The 18,131-nt window shown below is 41.7% G+C and overlaps 1 protein-coding gene across 1 annotated transcript in view; it reads left to right on the top strand.

The window, feature by feature from the left end:
- Window positions 1-18,131, top strand: part of chd7 (chromodomain helicase DNA binding protein 7) — a 356,622-nt gene that overhangs the window by 300,708 nt on the left and 37,783 nt on the right. The window contains exons 25-29 of the mRNA XM_043689312.1: window positions 10,133-10,236; window positions 12,624-12,753; window positions 12,872-12,944; window positions 13,181-13,238; window positions 15,387-15,615. Of these exons, the coding sequence (XP_043545247.1) occupies window positions 10,133-10,236; window positions 12,624-12,753; window positions 12,872-12,944; window positions 13,181-13,238; window positions 15,387-15,615 (594 nt within the window). The remainder of the gene's footprint in view (window positions 1-10,132; window positions 10,237-12,623; window positions 12,754-12,871; window positions 12,945-13,180; window positions 13,239-15,386; window positions 15,616-18,131) is intronic.

The raw sequence follows: 18,131 nt of genomic DNA, 5'->3' as shown, positions 1-18,131 counted from the left end.
AAAATTCCATGCAAGGACTGCCACAAACACTACATAGGGCAAACAGGAAGAAAGTTAGCCACCAGGATACACGAACACCAGCGAGACACAAAAAGATACGACCCTCTCTCCCTCGTAGCCCTACACACTGATGGAAAAAACCACCAATTCGACTGGGACAACACATCTATCTTGGGACAGGCTAAGCAAAGATATGCCAGAGAATTCCTAGAGGCCTGGCACTCCAACCACAACGCCATAAACAAGCACATAGATCTAGATGCCATCTATCAACCCCTCAGAAAACGAACAGGAAATGACATCACCACAAACCCCAGGAACCCCATCCAGGAGAAAGATATAAATAGAATGCAGGAGAAAACAGCTTCGCTTCACTTGGAGGTCGCCACTGATGATGTTACCTAGCCAGGTAATGAAACGTCTGGATATCAAACCTACAGCTCAGCGAGCAAACCTACACCCTAAATTTTCATTTTTATATATATTAAAAACAGCAGATGTCCCAGCACTGATCTTTGGGGCACATCACTGGTCACAGACCTCCAGTATGGAAAACATCCCTCCACAACTACCCACTGTCTTTTATGACCGTGTGCCGATTTTGTATCCAACTTGCCTACTCACCATGGATGCCATGGATCTTCTAGACCAGCATACCATGACTGAGCTTGTCAAATGCTTTACCACAAGTCCATGTAGACAATATCCACTGCCCTGTCTTCATCAATCATCTTTGTCACTTCCTTAAAAAAACTCTTATCAAGTTTGTAAGGCAAGACATCCCCTCCACAAAGCCATGCTGACTCTACCTAATAAGCCAATTCTTCTCCAAAATATAAGTAAATCCTGTCCCTAAGAATCTTCTCCAATAATTTCTGTACCACTGATGTGAGGCTCATTGGTCTATAATTTCCTGGATTATCCCTGTTACCTTTGTCAAACAAAGGAGTAACCATTAACTAATCTCCAGTCTTTTGGGACCTCACCTCTGGCTAAAGAGGAGACAAAGATTTTTGTCAAGGCCCCAGCGATCTCCTCCCTTGCCCTCCGTAACCTGGGATAGATCTTATCAGGTCCTGGGGTCTTATCTACCTTAATGTTTTTCAAGACACCCAGCAATACCACTTCCTTAAATATTTACATGCCCTAGAATATCAACATACTCCTCTCTAAACTTAAGGCAAATCAGGGCAGGACTTACGCACTTAATGGTATGGTCCTGGAAAGTGTACTGAACAAAGAGACCTTGGAGTGCAGGTTCATAGCTCCTTGAAAGTGGAGTCGCAGGTAGACAGGATAGTGAAGGAGGTGTTTGGTATGCTTTTCTTTATGGGTCAGAGTATTGAGTACAGGAACTAGGAGGTCATGTTGCGGCTGTACACGACATTGGTTAGGCCACTGTTGGCATACTGCATGCAATCCTGATCTCCCTATTATAGGAAGGATGTTGTGAAACTTGAAAGGGTTTAGAAAAGATTTACTAGGATGTTGCCAAGGTTTGAGCTGTAGGGAGAGGCTGAACTGGCTGGGGCTATTTTCCCTGGAGTGTTGGAGGTTGAGGGGTGACCTTCCAGAAGTTTATAAAATCATGAGGGACATAGGGTAAATAGACAAAGTATTTTCCCTAGGGTGGAGGAGTCCAAAACTATAGGGCAGAGGTTTAGAGTGAGGGGAGAAAGATTTAAAAGGGATGTAAGGGGCAACTTTTACACAGGGTGATGTGTGTATGGAATGAGCTGCCATAGGAAGTGGTGGAGGCTGGTACAATTACAACATTTAAAAGGCACTTGGATGTGTGTATGAATGGAAAGGGTTTAGAAGGATATGGGCCAAGTGCTGGCAAATGGGACTAGATTAAGAGTCGTGAGACCTTGTTGCAGCTCTATAAAACTTTGGTTAGACTGCACTTGGAATACTGCGTCCAGTTCTGGTCGCCCTATTATAAGAAAGATGTGGATGCTTTGGAGAGGGTTCAGAGGAGGTTTACCAGGATGCTGCCTGGACTGGAGGGCTTATCTTATGAAGAGAGGTTGACTGAGCTCAGACTTTTTTCATTGGAGAAAAGGAGGAGGAGAGGGGACCTAATTGAGGTGTACAAGATGATGAGAGGCATAGATAGCCAGAGATTATTTTCCAGGGCAGAAATGACTAACACAAGGGGTCATAGTTTTCAGCTGGTTGGAGGAAAGTATAGAGGGGATGTCAGAGGTGAGTTCTTTACACAGAGTTGTGAGAGCATGGAATGCGCAGCCAGCAGCAGTTGTGGAAGCAAGGTCCTTGGGGGCATTTAAGAGACTGCTGGACATGCATATGGTCACAGAAATTTGAGGGTGCATACATGAGGATCAATGGTCGGCACAACATCGTGGGCTGAAGGGCCTGTTCTGTGCTGTACTGTTCTATGTTCTATTAATTTAGGATATCTGGTCGGTATGGACGAGTTGAACTGAAGGGTCTGTTTCCATGCAGTAAATCTGACTCTATATCCTTCTCTGTGGTGAATATAAATGCAAAATACTCATTAGGAACTTGCTCTTTTTTTTCCATGTTTGATACAAACTGAGTATCAGTGGGCAAGTTATTGCTAAGCACGTGCCATGGGTAGCACAGTTGACAATCCCTTTTATTAGGGGAGAAAGTGAGGTCTGCAGATGCTGGAGATCAGAGCTGGAAATGTGTTGCTGGAAACACATGTGTTGCTGCAGGTCAGGCAGCATCCAGGGAACAGGAGAATCGACGTTTCGGGCATAAGCCCTTCTTCAGGAATCCCTTTTATTACCTTGCTAGACTAGTCGGTGAGCAGATTGGATGTCTGCTGCTTTTTGTGGACATGTCACCTGGGCAGTTTCCTGTGTCAGATGCATTTGTTGTGCCTCTACAGCAGCAATTTGGCTAAACGTATACGTAGTTCCTGTTACAGGCAGGATATTATTAATCTGGAGAGGGTTCAGATGAATTTTATCAGAATGTTGCCAGGAATGGAGTGTTAGAGTTTTAAGCAGAGGCTGAATTGGCTGGGACTTTTTTCCACTGGAGTGTAGGATGCTGAGAGATAACCTTAGAGGTTTATAAAAGCATGAGGCGTATGGATAACGTGAATGGCAGGAGCCTTTTTCCTAGGGTGGGGATTTCAAGATTAGGGGCATATTTTTAAAGTGAGAGGAGAAAGATTTAAAAAAGACAAGAGCGCAATTTTTTTTACACTGAGTGGTTAGAATGTTGAATGAACTTCAAGGGGAAGTGGTAGATGCAGGTACAATTACACCATTTAAAAGGTATTTAGATAAATATATGAATAAGAAATGTTTGGAGGGATATGAGTCAAGCACAAGCCAGTGGAACGAGTTTATTCATTTGCAGCATCTACTCCCTCCAGTGATATCATAAAATCTTGTTTACTTGCAACTGATTCAGGGTGTAACTAAAGCCATCCTAGATTGTCGTCATGATAGGAACAACATAAGGCTGTTGAGTTTCAAACCCAATTAGCATTCATAAATGCGTATGTTTAGTAAATTGCTTTCATTTTTGAGACCATGTCAACTGTATATTACTAAATCAACCATGTGATGTGAAATGTTGATAACTGACTGGTAGTGGAGATGGATGGGTTGGTTTCAATGTAATTCTGGTAGTTAATGCCTATTTTAATCAATTGTTATTGGTTTATATCGAGTTCAGTGCCAGAAAATGGATGCTTCAGAATCTATATCTAGTAGAAATGGGTTGGACTTCCTTTGTTCATTCATGGTGTATGGGTTATAGCTGGCTGGGCCAGCACTTATAATTCTTGGGTACCCTTAAGGTGTTAGTGAGCTGTCTACTGCTACCACTGCAATCCATTTTGTGCAGGTACACATTGATGTTGAAGGGAATGATTTCAGGATTTTTGACATTGTGACATCAAAATATGGTGAAATATTTCTAGTCTTGACACAACTTGATTCACTCCATGTGATATCAAGAAGTGGTTGGAGGCACTGGATACTGCAAAGGCTATGGGCCCAGATCACCATTCTGCAATTGTAGTGAACACTTGTGCTCTGGAACTTGTCGCTCCCACAGCCAAACTCTTCCAGTGCAGTTACAACACTGGCATCGACCTGACAATGTGGAGAATTGCAAAGATTTGTCCCGTACACGATAAGCAAGACAAATCCAACCCAACCAATTACCACCCGAGTCTACTCTTGATCATCAATGAAGTGATGGAAGGTGTCATCAACAGTGCTATCTACCAGTATCTGCTCAGTGACGCCCAGTTGCATCATCAATGACATTCCCTCCATTAGAAGAAGGCTATGTTAGGACAAAATGTGAAAACTGGTCAAGAAGAAGAAGAAGGCTTATGTTAGGACAAAATGTGGAAACTCAGGGCGCTTGAGGGTTACAAGGAAGTCAGGAAAGACCGAAAAAGAGAGCTCAGAAGAGCCAGGAGGGGACATGAGAAGTTGGCGGATAGGATCAGGGTTAACCCTAAGGCTTTCCATAGGTATGTCAGGAATAAAAGAATGATGAGAGTTAAATTAGGGCCAATCAAGGATAATAGTGGGAAGTTGTGTGTGGAGTCAGAGGAGATAGGGGAAGCACTAAATAAATATTTTTCAACAGTGTTCACTATAGTAAATGTTGGTGAGGAAGATACAGAGATACTTGCATCTAGACTAGAAGAGATTGAGGTTCACAAGGAAGAGGTATTAGAAATACTGTAGAGTGTGAAAATAGACAAGTCCCGTGGGCCGGATGGGATCTATCCTAGGATCCTCTGGGAAGCAAGGGAAAAGATTGCCGAGCCTTTGGCATTGATCTTCAAATCATCATTATCTACAGGAATAGTGCCTGAGGACTGGAGGGTAGCAAATGTGGTTCCCTTGTTCAAACAGGGTAGTAGAGACAACCCTGGTAACGGTGAGTCTCACTTCAGTTGTTGGTAAAGTGGTGGAAAAGGTTACAAGAGATAGGATTTATAACCATCTAGAAAAGAATAATCTGATCAGGGACAGTCAGCACGGTTTTGTGAAGGGTAGGTTGTACCTAAAGAATCTTATTGAGTTTTTTGACAATGTGACCAAACAGGTAGAGGAGAGTAAACTGATTGATGTAGTGTATGTGGATTTCAGCAAGGTATTCGATAAGGTTCCCCACAGTCGGCTATTATACAAAATGTAGAGGAATGGGATTGTGGGAGACATAGCAGTTTGGATCAGTAATTGCCTTGCTGAAAGAAAACAGAGGGTTGTAGTTGATGGAACATGTTCATCTTGGTGTCCAGTTACTAGCGGCGTACCGCAAGGGTCGGTGTTGGGTCCACTGCTGTTTGTCATTTTTATAAATGACCTGGATGAGGGCTGAGAAGGGTGGGTTAGTAAATTTGCAGACAACACTAAGGTCGGTGGAGTTGTGGATCGTGACGAAGGATGTAGTAGATTGCAGAGAGACATAGATAGGATGCAGAGCTGGGCTGAGAGGTGGCAAATGGAGTTTAATGTCGATAAGTGTGAGGTGATGCACTTTGGCCAGAGTAATTGGAATGCAAAGTACTGAGCTAATGTAGGATTCGTGGGAGTGCAGATGAGCAGAGAGATCTCTGTGTCCATGTACACAGATCTCTGAAAGTTGCCACCCAGATTGACAGGGTTGTTAAGAAGGCATACAGTGTTTTGGCCTTTATTAATCGAGGGATCGAGTTCCGGAACCATGAGGTTATGCTGCAGCTGTACAAGACTCTGGTGTGGCCGCACTTGGAGTATTGTGTACAGTTCTGGTCACCACATTATAAGAAGGATGTGGAAGCTTTGGAAAGGGTGCAGAGGGGATTTACTAGGATGTTGCCTGGTATGGAAGGAATGTCTTACGAGGAAAGGCTGAGGGCCTTGAGACTGTTCTCGTTAGAGAGAAGGTTGAGAGGTGACTTAATAGAGACATATTAGATAATCAGAGGGTGAGATAGGGTGGACAGGGAGAGCCTTTTTCCAAGTACCTGGATGGCAAACACGAGGGGACACACCACCCGGCGCCTGGAGGAAGAACGCCTCATCTTCCGCCTTGGAACACTTCAACCCCAGGGCATCAATGTGGACTTCACCAGTTTCCTCATTTCCCCTTCCCCCAACTCACCCCAATTCCAAACTTCCAGCTCAGCACTGTCCCCATGACTTGTGCTACCTGCCTATCTTCTTTTCCACCTATCCACTCCACCCTCTTCTCTGACCTATCACCTTCATCCCCACCCTCTCTCACCTATTGTACTCTATGCTACTTTCTCCCACCCCACCCTCCTCTCATTTATCTCTCCACCCTTCAGGCACTCTGCCTGTATTCCTGATGAAGGGCTTTTGCCCGAAACGGCGATCTTCCTGCTCCTCAGGTACTAAAGCAGTCCATTTTCAAATGCAATAAGAGGTGGATAATATCCAGCCTTGAACTCAGAAGTGCCAAGTAACATTCACGCCACACAAATACCAGGCTTTGACCATTACCAACAAGAGACCATAAACCACCATCCTTTGATATTCACTGGTATTACCATTAGTGAATCCCCCACTATCAACATCCTGGGGGTTATCATTGACCAGAAATTCAACTGGGCTCACCTCGTAAGCACAGTGGCTCCAAGAGCAGGCGAGAGACTACAAATACTGTAGCGAATAAGTCCCCAAAATCTGTCTACCATCTAAAAGTCATGGCTCAGTGGTTAATACTGCTGCCTCACAGTGCCAGGGACCCAGATTCGATTCCACCGTTGGGCAACTGTGCAAACTCCACACAGGCATTCTCTCTGTGACTGTGTGAATTTCCTTTGGGTGCTCTGGCTTCTTCCTACAGTCCAATGTTGTGCAGCTTTGGTGGATTGGCCATGCTAAATTGCCCGTAGTGTCCAGGGAAGTGCAGGTTAGGTGGATTAGTCATGGTCAATGCAGGGTTACAAGGATGGAGTAGCGGGGTTGGCTCTGAGCAGATGCTTTTCAGAGGATTGGTGCACACTTGATGGCCCCTCTCCATGCTATCAGAATTCCATGATTTTAAGTCAGAAGTGTGATAGAATACTCCCCACTTGCCTGGAGGTACAGCTCCAACAACACTCAAAGCGTGACATCATCCAGGACAAAGCCTGCTTGATTGACGCCATATCCCCAAGCAACCATTCACTCCAACCGTCATCAGCAGTGTGTACCACCTGCAATAAATTCACCAAAGATCTTCAGACAACACCTTCCAAAACCACAACCACTTTCATCTTGAAGGGCAATGGCAGCCGATACATGGGTACACCACCCCCTGCATGTTATCCTCAAAGCCACTCAGCAACCTAACTCGGAAATATATCAGAGTTCCTTTACTGTTACTGAATCAAAATCCTGGAATTTCATCCCTGTGGGCATTGTGGGTCTACCTACAGTTTGTGGATTGCAGTCGTTCACCACCTCGGGCAACTAGAATTGGCAAAAAATGGCCACCCAATGATGCCCATGTTCCGCAAGTGAATTTAAAAAAGAATCTCCTCGATTAGCACACTGTACGAGTCCCGCGCAACACAACGGTGGATATCCTTAATAGGATGGCAGGGCTTTCTGTTATAAGGACTCTGCAATAGTCTTTTTTTTCTGCTACTTTTATAGACAGATATATCTGTAGCCAGCAGATTTGTAAGGATAAGGTCAAGATATTTTTCCCTCTTGTCGGTTCCCACATCTTCTGCCACAAGCCCAATCTAGCAGCTAAGTCCTTTGAGTTAGTCAGTAATGGTTCTGCCATGTCACTCCTAATGATGAGCATTGAAATCCCTGAGTAGATGTTCTACCCTAACCACCCTCTGGTGTTCAACATGGAGGAGTTTGCGTTCTCTAACCAAGGGGGTGGCAGCACTTCATGATCGGCAGGTTTCTATGTCCAAGATGTACATGTTATCATACTTCACGGGATCCAGAATCCTGTTGAGGGGTCCCAGGGCAGCAACCTCCCAACTGTATACCACATTGCTACTGCCTCTGCTCAGTCAGTCTTGCCACTGGGACAGGATGTACCCAAGGATAGTGGTGACTGGCACGTTGTCTGTAAGGTACAGTTACGTAAGAATGCCTATGTCAGGCTGTTGCTTGACTAGTCTGTGGGACAATCTCCCAATTTTGGCACTAGCTCCCAAATCGAGTCATAGAATCATAGAGATGTACAATACAGAAGCAGACCCATCGGTCCAACTCGTCCATGCCGACCAGATATCACAACCCAATCTAGTTCCACCTGCCAGCACCTCTAAATTTAACTACTTCTGCCACTTCTCAGCCCATTGGCCTATCTGATCAAGATCCCGTTGTAATCTGAGGTGATTTCCTTTGCTGTCCATTATCCCTCCAAGTCTTTCCTATTCATTAGACCTATCCAGTCACCTTTTAAATGTTGCAATTGTGCTAGCCTCCACCACTTCCTCTGGCAGCTCATTCCATGCACACATCACCCTCTGTGTGAAAAGGTTGCCCCTTCGGTCTCTTTTATATCTTTCCCCTCTCGCCCTAAACCTATGCCCTCTAGTTCTGGACATCCCCACCCCATGCCCTATCCTGTCCATGCACCTCATGATTCTATAAACCTCTGTAAGGTCACCCCTCAGCCTCCGACACTCCAGGAAAAACAGCTCCAGCCTGTTCAGCCTCTCCCTATAGCTCAAATCCTCCAACCCTGGCAACATCCTTGTAAATCTTTTCTGAAGCCTATCAAGTTTCACAACATCTTTCCAATAGGAAGGGGACCTGAATTGCACACAATAGTCCAAAAGTGGCCAAACTAGTGTCCTGTACAGCCACAACATGACCTCCCAACTCCTGTACTCAATATTCTGACCAATAAAGGAAAGCATATCCAAACGCCGCCTTCGTGATCCTATCTACCTGCGACTCTACTTTCAAGGAGCTATGAACCTGCAATCCAAGGTCTCTTTGTTCAGCAACACTCCCGAGGACCTTACCATTATGTGTAGTCCTGCTAAGATTTGCTTTCCCAAAATGCAGAACCTCTCATTTATCTAAATTAAACTCCATCTGCCACTTTTCAACCCATTGATCCATCTGGCGAAGATTCCATTGTAATCTCAGGTAACCTCTTTTTCTGTCCACTACACCTCCAATTTTGGTGTCATCTGCAAACTTACTAACTGTACCTCTTATGCTCGCATCCAAATCATTTATACAAATGACGAAAAATAGAGGACCCAGCACCGATCCTTGTGGCACTCCACTGGTCACAGGCCTCCAGTCTGAAAAACAACCCTCCACCACCAGTCTCTGTCTTCTATCTTTGAGCCAGTTCTGTATCCAAATAGCTAGTTCTCCCTGTATCCCGTGAGATCTAACCTTGCTAATGAGTCTCCCATGGGGAGCCTTGTCGAACGCCTTACTGAAGTCCATGTAGATCACATCTACTGCTCTGCCCTCATCAATCCTCTTTGTTACTTCCTCAGTGGCAGACTTTGCAGGGCCAGCATTTGCCATTGTAGTTTCTGGAACCTCAGTCTATGTCAGGTGCTTCATCTAGTGTCATTCCTCCTTTAGTGAAACTTGATAAACTGATTGTTTTGCTTGGTTATTTCAGAGGGCATTCATTCACATTGCTGTGGGTCTGGAGTCACATGTAGACTAGACCAGGTTAGTGTGGCAGTTCCCTTCCCTAAAACATATTAGCCCTTTATTTCAAAGTTAATCTAATTCTGAAACAAGAGACTGTTTAGAAACTTAGTTACTGCAACTGCTGAAGTGAAAAACAGCTCTTAAAAATCAATCAGTTTATCACCACTCCGATAACTGTTTTCTTCAGATTTATAAGTTGACATATATTCCACAAAATTGAATCATTTAACAAAGCTACCAGATGGAAGGAGAAATATGAAGAAATTTTGTAATGTGGACTTCTTTACAAATAGATACATAAAGACGAGTTACTTTTCAAGAGTCCAGTAAGTTAGCCTCAAAGCATGTACGTTTGCATTCAAATATTTGTGCATTTTTGCGACCTTGCAGATTACTGTAGTAATCCCAGTTTTAATGGGCGAAGAACTGTTTACTTTTGTAGTAAATTTTGTTTTAGAGCAGCATCGTTCTTTTACTTGGAGGTAATTTATAAATGTTTTGTTCTTGTTTAGTGATTTAGACATCTGGATCCCAGAAATTGACCATGCTGAGCTTCCTACGGATTGGTGGGACAGGGAATCTGATAAATGCCTTCTCATTGGAGTGTTCAAGCATGGTATGTAATTGCTGTTATAAACATTGAGTTTACTTTTGAGTGCCTGATTGGTTCAGAGGGTATCAACTCTGTATATTGGCAGTCCCCAGGCCACGGTGTTCATTCTTGAGTCTATTCGCAAGTCAGACTACAATGCAAGACAATATAAAATAGCCATTTTATAAGCACAGGAAATGTTCATACGTCGGATTTTTAAAAATTACACCCTGTATAAGACCATGAAAGCTGAACTATATTGGGGACTCCCTGTACATACGAAATAGGAGCGGCAGAAGGAAAATCGGTCCATAAAATGCATTTTGCACGTGTATACTTGCCCTTAGTGACTGTTGTATGATGATACCTGCGCTCCTTTGTACGTTTAAGAATAAGGGGTAAACCATTCAGGGCTAAGATGAGGAAGAGTTTCTGTCTCCCACAAAAACCTATTGGAGCCAGTTCATAAGATGTATTCAGAAGGGAGCTGGATGTGGCCCTTGCAGCTGAGGGGATCAAAGGGTATAGAGAAGTGAGAATGAGATACAGAGATTGCATGATCATATTGTATGGTGGGACAAGCTCGAAGGGCTGAATGGTTTACTCCTGCGCCTATTTTCTGTGTTTGTGTTCTTTTTCTATGTCTACCTTTTCCAATTTATTACCATTGAAATAAATACTGTATTGTCGTACTGATCCACACAGAGTTTGTGGAGATTTTGCTTTTATTCATTTTGGTGATGCCAACGAGTGAATAAACAAAAACTCTCTGCTAATTTTGCAGTTCTGAATTACAATTCAAGGTAAGTAATATATCATGTGAGCGCAGCTGGCATAATCCGCAAACACATTGCTGATTGGTGTCCGGTAACTAGCACTGAAGTATATACATTAAAGACATCTGGGGAGTTCACAAGTTAAAGCTCATCATATAAAGTAGGTGTTAACACCTAATGTCTGTGGTTACCATGATTTTAAAAAATGGCTGGTCGTCATTGAGAATTCCTGTCGAATTGCTCATGTGGACTTTAAGAAGAAGTGTGGAACAATATTGTTTTGTAGGGCTAAATTTTCTTTTACTAATTCATTTTTTTGCAAAATATAAAGAATTGGATTTGAGAACAAAAGATTTCTTCATTAGTGTGGTTAATATGTGCAATGAATATTGAAGTTTCAAAATGTAATCCATCTAAGTAATTTGAAATACTTTTGATATCAAAAACTTGTTTGTTATTGCTTCTGTTGGAAAGCTTGTTCGATTACTTGGGTGTAGTGCATGACAGTTTGGAAACTACTGAGATGATCATTTATATATTTTAAAATTATTTTGATAAATTAGCCTGTCTTAATAGTTGACAATTCAAGTATTTTGGGTTTCAGTTTATTTTAGTAAATTACACTGCTGCTCCACATGTGCTACTACTTTACCAGCTTACATTGGAGTGAATGGTAGCTTAACCTCTGCCATTCATCTGTATAAGTGCCTCCTGGGCTTTTTTCCAAGTACTATTTCACAAATGTCAGCAGTGAGACTTTTACGTCCCCTGTTGTAGAATACTGTCTTGTTAACCGTGAGCCGTTGGGATGTGGAACAGCCGCAATGTATACAAAGAGCAGTTCCTAATCATAATCCAAATTCACTTGAGGTCATAGTGGAATTCTCTTGTGTGTGTCCTGACTAGTGGTGGACGAGGAGAGGGGTACTGATGGTTTTTAAAATCTTTCATGATTACAATGTGGCTTGAGGCTGAAGAGTATTGAAGAATAACGTGTCACAGTGCTATACCTAATTGAATTATGCAGTTCTTGGTTGACAGAGGCACTGGTGCTTACGGATGCAACTGAACCGAGTCCAGTCTGACTGTCATTTTCTGAGCTATTTTTGGGACTTATTATTCTTTATTTGTTGAATTACTGGAATGGTTGTATCCCAAAAGGTATCAGTGAACTCCCATTTCAAATATTCCATTTTTAACTGATGAATTGTCCTCATGTTTTACAATGAATTTATTTAATCTTGTGTGCACTTTTTCAAGCAGTGCATTTCTGTTACTAAGTAATTGGTTTCAATTTTATCCTTTTCTATGCGATATTAAATTTATTTTTAAGGATTTTATGTTGTGTAAATGATAAACAAGCTCAACCAAGTTTTCAACCTTTTATTGTTATTTTCCTGTGTTGAATTTCAAAAAGTATGGTCAACCTAAGGTAAATTTAATAATGAGTAAGTTATTGTTCATTTGATCTCATTTTCTGTTGCATGATTTCTTGTGTATTGATTTTAATGCATTCATTCCTTTACATCCATACCCACAGCAACGTTTGTTGTGAAATTGAAAAAAAATTCTGAATACAATTTTGCTCAGAGGTTAAAATATGTTAATTAAAAAATCATTGATGATTTTGTATAGGATATGAAAAGTACAATTCTATAAGGGCAGATCCTTTATTCTGCTTCCTGGAGCGAGTGGGAATGCCTGACGCAAAGGCTATGGCTGCAGAGCAGAGGGGAACAGATGTACTGGCAGATGTTGGTGATGGGTAAGTTGTGCTTTTGAGTTCATACGGAATTCCCTTCCCCAATCATCACCACGTCCCATTCAATAAATAGCATCACTAAGACTGTGGATTTTTCTTTCAATTAAAATTTCTCTTTCAGTGCTGATTTTGACAGAGAAGATGAAGATCCAGAATACAAACCAGGGAGAATTCCATTTAAAGATGAAATGGATGTGAGTTTTATGTTTGAGCTATAAAGCTCCTATTATAAAATTTAGGAATTAATTTAAATTTACATTTAGGTCTCATGTTCTAGCATATTTTTCCCTGATGTAGACTGCACTGAATAATTAAAATTTGAAAGACTGCTTTGAAATTGACAATTTGTGTTGTCACAGATATTTCAAAACTAATGTACAGTACAGAAGAAAAGAAATTACCAGAACTTTTAATGCATTTTCCTTTTCAGGAATTTGAGAATTCTCCACTCGATGACAAGGAAGAATGTATGGATGCTGAGAACACAGGTGAGATTTTGTGGAGGATGACAAGGAAATTAGGATGACAAGGAAATTAGTGGTGTATTTTATTACCAAGTATCAACAAGCTATGGATCACTTGAGTTTTTCAGGTTATGTAATTCATTCTTTACATGAATCTGATCTATACGTTGTTTCCCAACTGAAATTGTTTGAATACGCAGTACGCTCACATGGATCATGCAACTGAATTTTTTGTGTCTCAAAAGCTAAACTTGGTGATGACATTAGTTTCTCTATATTGAAACTATGAAGTTCTATTTTCAATGGATTTGATGTTTGCTTTAAAATAGCAGAACACTAAATTTGGCACAAAAACCATACTGTAATATTATTGACTATAATTCAAGGAACCTTGAATATCCATATTTCTGATTATCCAGCAAGATCGTAAGATCCTGATGCTTGTCTCAACTGTGTTATCTGGCATTCAATTATCCAAACCTTCGATTGGAAGGTTATCCAAACCTGACAAAATACTCTCCACCCATGTCGATTGGATAATCGAGGTACATAATCTTAAAAGACAGCAATGGAAGGATATTTTTTTGACTGGAGGTCTGTGCCCGGTTGTGTTTTGCACTGATCAGTGCTGGGACCTCTGTTGTTTGTAATGTATAGAAATAATTTGGAGGAGAATGTCGGTATCCTGGTTAGTAAGTTTATAGTGGCCCAAAGATTATGGGAATTGTGGATAGTGAGGACCATAGCCAGAGGATACGAGAAAATTTAGATAGGGTGGAGATTTGGGCAGAGAAGCGGTAAATTTAATCAGTGAAAATGTGAGGCGTTGCATTTTGGAGGACCTAATGCAAGAGGGATGTATACAGTAAATGGCAACCCTTAGAAGCATCAGCATACAGAGGGATTAGAGGTATGCAGGTCCACAGTTCCCTGAAAGTGGAACTGCAATAGGATAATGTGGTCAAGAAGGCATATGGCATGCTTGCATTCGTTGGTCAGGTTATAGAGTATAAAAATTAGCAAGTTATATTGCAGCTGCATAGGACTTCAGTTTGGCCTCATTTGGAATATTATGTACAGTTGTGGCCACCACACTATCAGAAGGATGTGGAGGCTTTGGAGAGGGTTTCGAAACAGTTTGCCAGGATGTTGCCTGTATTTAGAGGGAATTAGCTATAAGGAGAGATTGGACAAACTTGGTTTGTTTATATGTCAAAGAATAATGGGCGACCAGTTTACAAAATGATGAGAGGAACTGGGATAGAATGGATAGTCAGAGTCTTTATCCCCACCCCGACCCCATTGTAGAAATGCTAATTACTGAGGGGCACAGTTTTAATGTAAAAGGGATAGGTTTAAAGGAGATGCAAGAGGCAAGGTTTTTACATGGAGGATGATAAGTGCCTGGAATCCATTGCCAGAGGTGGTAGTGGAGGTGGATACAATCGCAACATTTAAGAGGCATATTGAGGTGTATATGAACAGACAGGGACTAGAGGGATACAGACCGCATGGAGTCAAAAGGCTTTTAGTTTAGAGAGATATCATGTGTCGACGTAGCTTTGGTGGGCCGAAGGGCCTGTTCCTGTGCAGTACAGTTCTTTTGTTCTTACTGGAAATTTGAAATAAGAACATAAACTACTGGAAATGTTCACATCAAGCAGTATCCATGGATTAAAAACGTTTCCTTTCAACGTTTTGTTTTTGAGGTCGTGGCACCAAAATACAGTATCCACAAAACTGAGGAGCCAGGGTTTGTGAATTTACTGTAGCAGGTTCGAAGTCGAACCCTTATACCTCTAAGAGGAATCACATTGTAAGATAGAATGTTACAAAGCACTGTAACAAATGTTAAATTAGTTCTTGCAAAAAATGGACTAATATCCAAATATGATATGAAAATACATCGATGCCATTTTTAATCTTTATGCAAGTGTGCTAGAAACCTAATCTATGAACTTACATAATGTCCACAGTTATTAAATCGCTAGCATTTCCATTTTAGAACATATTCAAGAAATCTTCATAATGAGTGTTCTATACAAAGAAAACAGAATAAAAATGTAGTCAAGATTAGATTGTCCATTTTTATGGTAAAGGTACATAATTTTATTAAATTTATGTCCTGAGGATATCAACACCAGCAGCATTACTGAATGCATCATTTTACAGGCAAACAACTTGACCAAGATGATGAATCAGACAAACTGTACTGGCCTAGCACCTCTATTCTCACAACACGTCTGCGCCGCCTTATTACAGCCTATCAACGGAGCTACAAGAGAGAACAGATGAAATTAGAAGCGCTGAATAAAAGTGATCGTCGTAGACGCCGGCCAAGAGACGAAGTGAGGGCTCGAGAGGCAGAGAGAAGTGCAGCTATATCTGAGAAACGTCAAAGGTAATGACATATATACTATGGTTAATTTTATTAACAATTTTCAAAGTTTCTGTTTTGTTCTGGAATATATTTCTGTAGCTTTCTATAGTCCTTATTTTATAACCCAAGTATATTGAATAGGATGGTAAACCATTCATATAACTAGGCTGGGAAAAAAGTCTAATCTGTCTAAACTGGAATTTATAGCATCAACATGCTGCCAAATGGTACATGGATATGTTTTCAAGATTGCCTTTCTCCTAGGCAGAGATTTTGGGCTTTTCCAGAGAACTAGAGGAAATGATCAGGCGATGTATTATCATTGAACAGTTTAGATGCATTGTACTAGCCAGCATTAGCAGTGTTTCGTGCTTTGTGAAGGCAAAATTGTGTCTGACTAATCTGTTAGTTTTTTAAAAAAGTGTGAACCAGAGTGGATAGAGGGAAGCCAGTAGATGTGATGTATTTGTAAAATGCCTTAAAGTCCAAGATGGCTAACAAAACGTTATGCCACAAGATAAGATCCAAAGTGTTGGAGGTAGGATATTGGCATGGATAGAGAATTGGTTCATGGGCAGGAAACAGTGAGTGGGGATAAGGTGTTCTTTTTCAGGTTGGCGACCTGTGACCAATAGGGTTCCACAGGGATCAGTGCTGGGAATACAACTGTTTATAATATACGTTAATGACTAGGAGGAAGGAAGTGCATGTATTATACTAATTAGTAGACAGCGCTAAAAGAGGTGGAAGGGCAGGTTGCAAGAGAGATACAAACAGTTTACAGAGAGATATTGATAGGTTATGTAAGTGGGCAAAAAGTTAGCAAATGGAGTATAATGTGAAGTTCATTTTGGAAGGGAGAAAAAAGAACAATGTTACTTAAATGGAGAAAATTTGCAGAAATCCGCAACACAGGGGGACGTTGTACACGTAATGCAGTGGCTAATATTTCAAGGGGGTTGGAGTATAAGAATAGGGAATTCCTACTGCAACTGTACAGGATGCTGGTGAGACCACATCTGGGGTACTGTGAGCAGTTTTGTACCCTTTAATTAAGGAAAGATATTATTTCATTAGGTACAGTTCAGTGAAGGTTCATTAGGATGATCTGGGCTATGGAGAGATTGTCTTAGGAGCAAAGGTTAAACAGATTGGAATTTTACTCGGGTTTTCAAGAATGAGAGGTGAAAGTTGAAAGGGTTCAGAAAAGATTTACAAGGATGTTGCCAGGGTTGGAGGGTTTGAGCTCTAGGGAGAGGCTGAATAGGCTGGAGCTGTTTTCCCTGGAGCGTCGGAGGCTGAGGGGTAACCTTATAGAGGTTTATAAAATCATGAGGGGCATGGATAGAGAAAATAGATAAGGTATTTTCCCTGGGGTGGGGGGAGTCCAGAACTTTCCCCTCTCAACTTAGGGTGAGAGGGGAAAGATTTGAAAGGGACCTAAGGGTCAACTTTTTCACACAGAGGGTGATACGTGTATGGAATGAGCTGCCAGTGGTGGAGACTGGTACAATTGCAGCATTTAAAAGGTGTCTAGATGGGTATATGATTAGCAAGGGTTTAGAGGGATATGGGCCAGGTGACGGCAAATGGGACTAGATTAGGTTAGGATATCTGGTCAGCATGGACGAGTTAGACCAAAAGTCCTGTTTCCATGCTGTACATCTCTATGACTCGAACTCATTGAAGCAGAAAGGATTGTTAACAAGTTTGATAAGTGCAGAAAGGATGTTTCCTCTCATGGGCAAGTCTAAGACCTGAGGGTACAGCTTCAGAATAAAGGGGGGCAAATTTAAGACTAAGTTGAGGAATTTTTTTCACTCAGGGTTGTGTGTTCTGAATGTAAGTTTGCTCGCCAAGCTGGAGGGTTGTGTGTTTTTGGAACTCCTTGCCACAGGGAGGTGGGGACAGAGTTGTTGTGCGTATTTAAGGTTGAGACAGATCCTTGACCAGTCGGGGAATCAGGGTTATGGGGAAAGGGCAGGAAAGTGGATGTGAGGTATGTCGGATCACCAGCGATCCGATTGAATGGCAGAACAGCTCGAGGGGCCAAAAGGCCGCCTCCTGCTCCTATTTCTTATGGTTGTGATCATAACGTTAAAGTCCAGCCTTTTACTACTGAGGTGTTGGAGGATTGAGAAAAGACCAGAAGACAGGTTAATTCCAGGTGTTTTACAAAAATAAGTAATACTGACCTTTCTAAAGAAATTATTGTAATTATGATTCAAAATAACTTTTAAGCTAAGGCAAAGATTACAAGAATTGTGAATAAATGTTGACTTGCTGCTACAACTGCATCATAACTTCAGAAGTACAAACAGAAACCGTGTCCCTACATGTCACTGCAGTCAGATTGGGTTTGCACTTCAGCACTCAGATATAAGGTGGCTCACATGAAAAGGGGCAACGTGAGGGAGAGACGCACGCTTTCTTTTTCGCCCCACATTTCTTTCCTTGTTTCTTTTCCTCATGGTTTCGCTCGCTCTCGCTCTCGCGCTCTCTCTCTCCCCTCCCCCCTCTATATGTGTCTCTGTCTC

Source organism: Chiloscyllium plagiosum, chromosome 4 (assembly GCF_004010195.1).
Source record: "Chiloscyllium plagiosum isolate BGI_BamShark_2017 chromosome 4, ASM401019v2, whole genome shotgun sequence".
NCBI lineage: Eukaryota > Metazoa > Chordata > Chondrichthyes > Orectolobiformes > Hemiscylliidae > Chiloscyllium > Chiloscyllium plagiosum.
The sequence above is the reverse complement of the archived record's forward strand: the minus strand, read 5'-3'. Positions and strand labels throughout refer to the sequence as shown.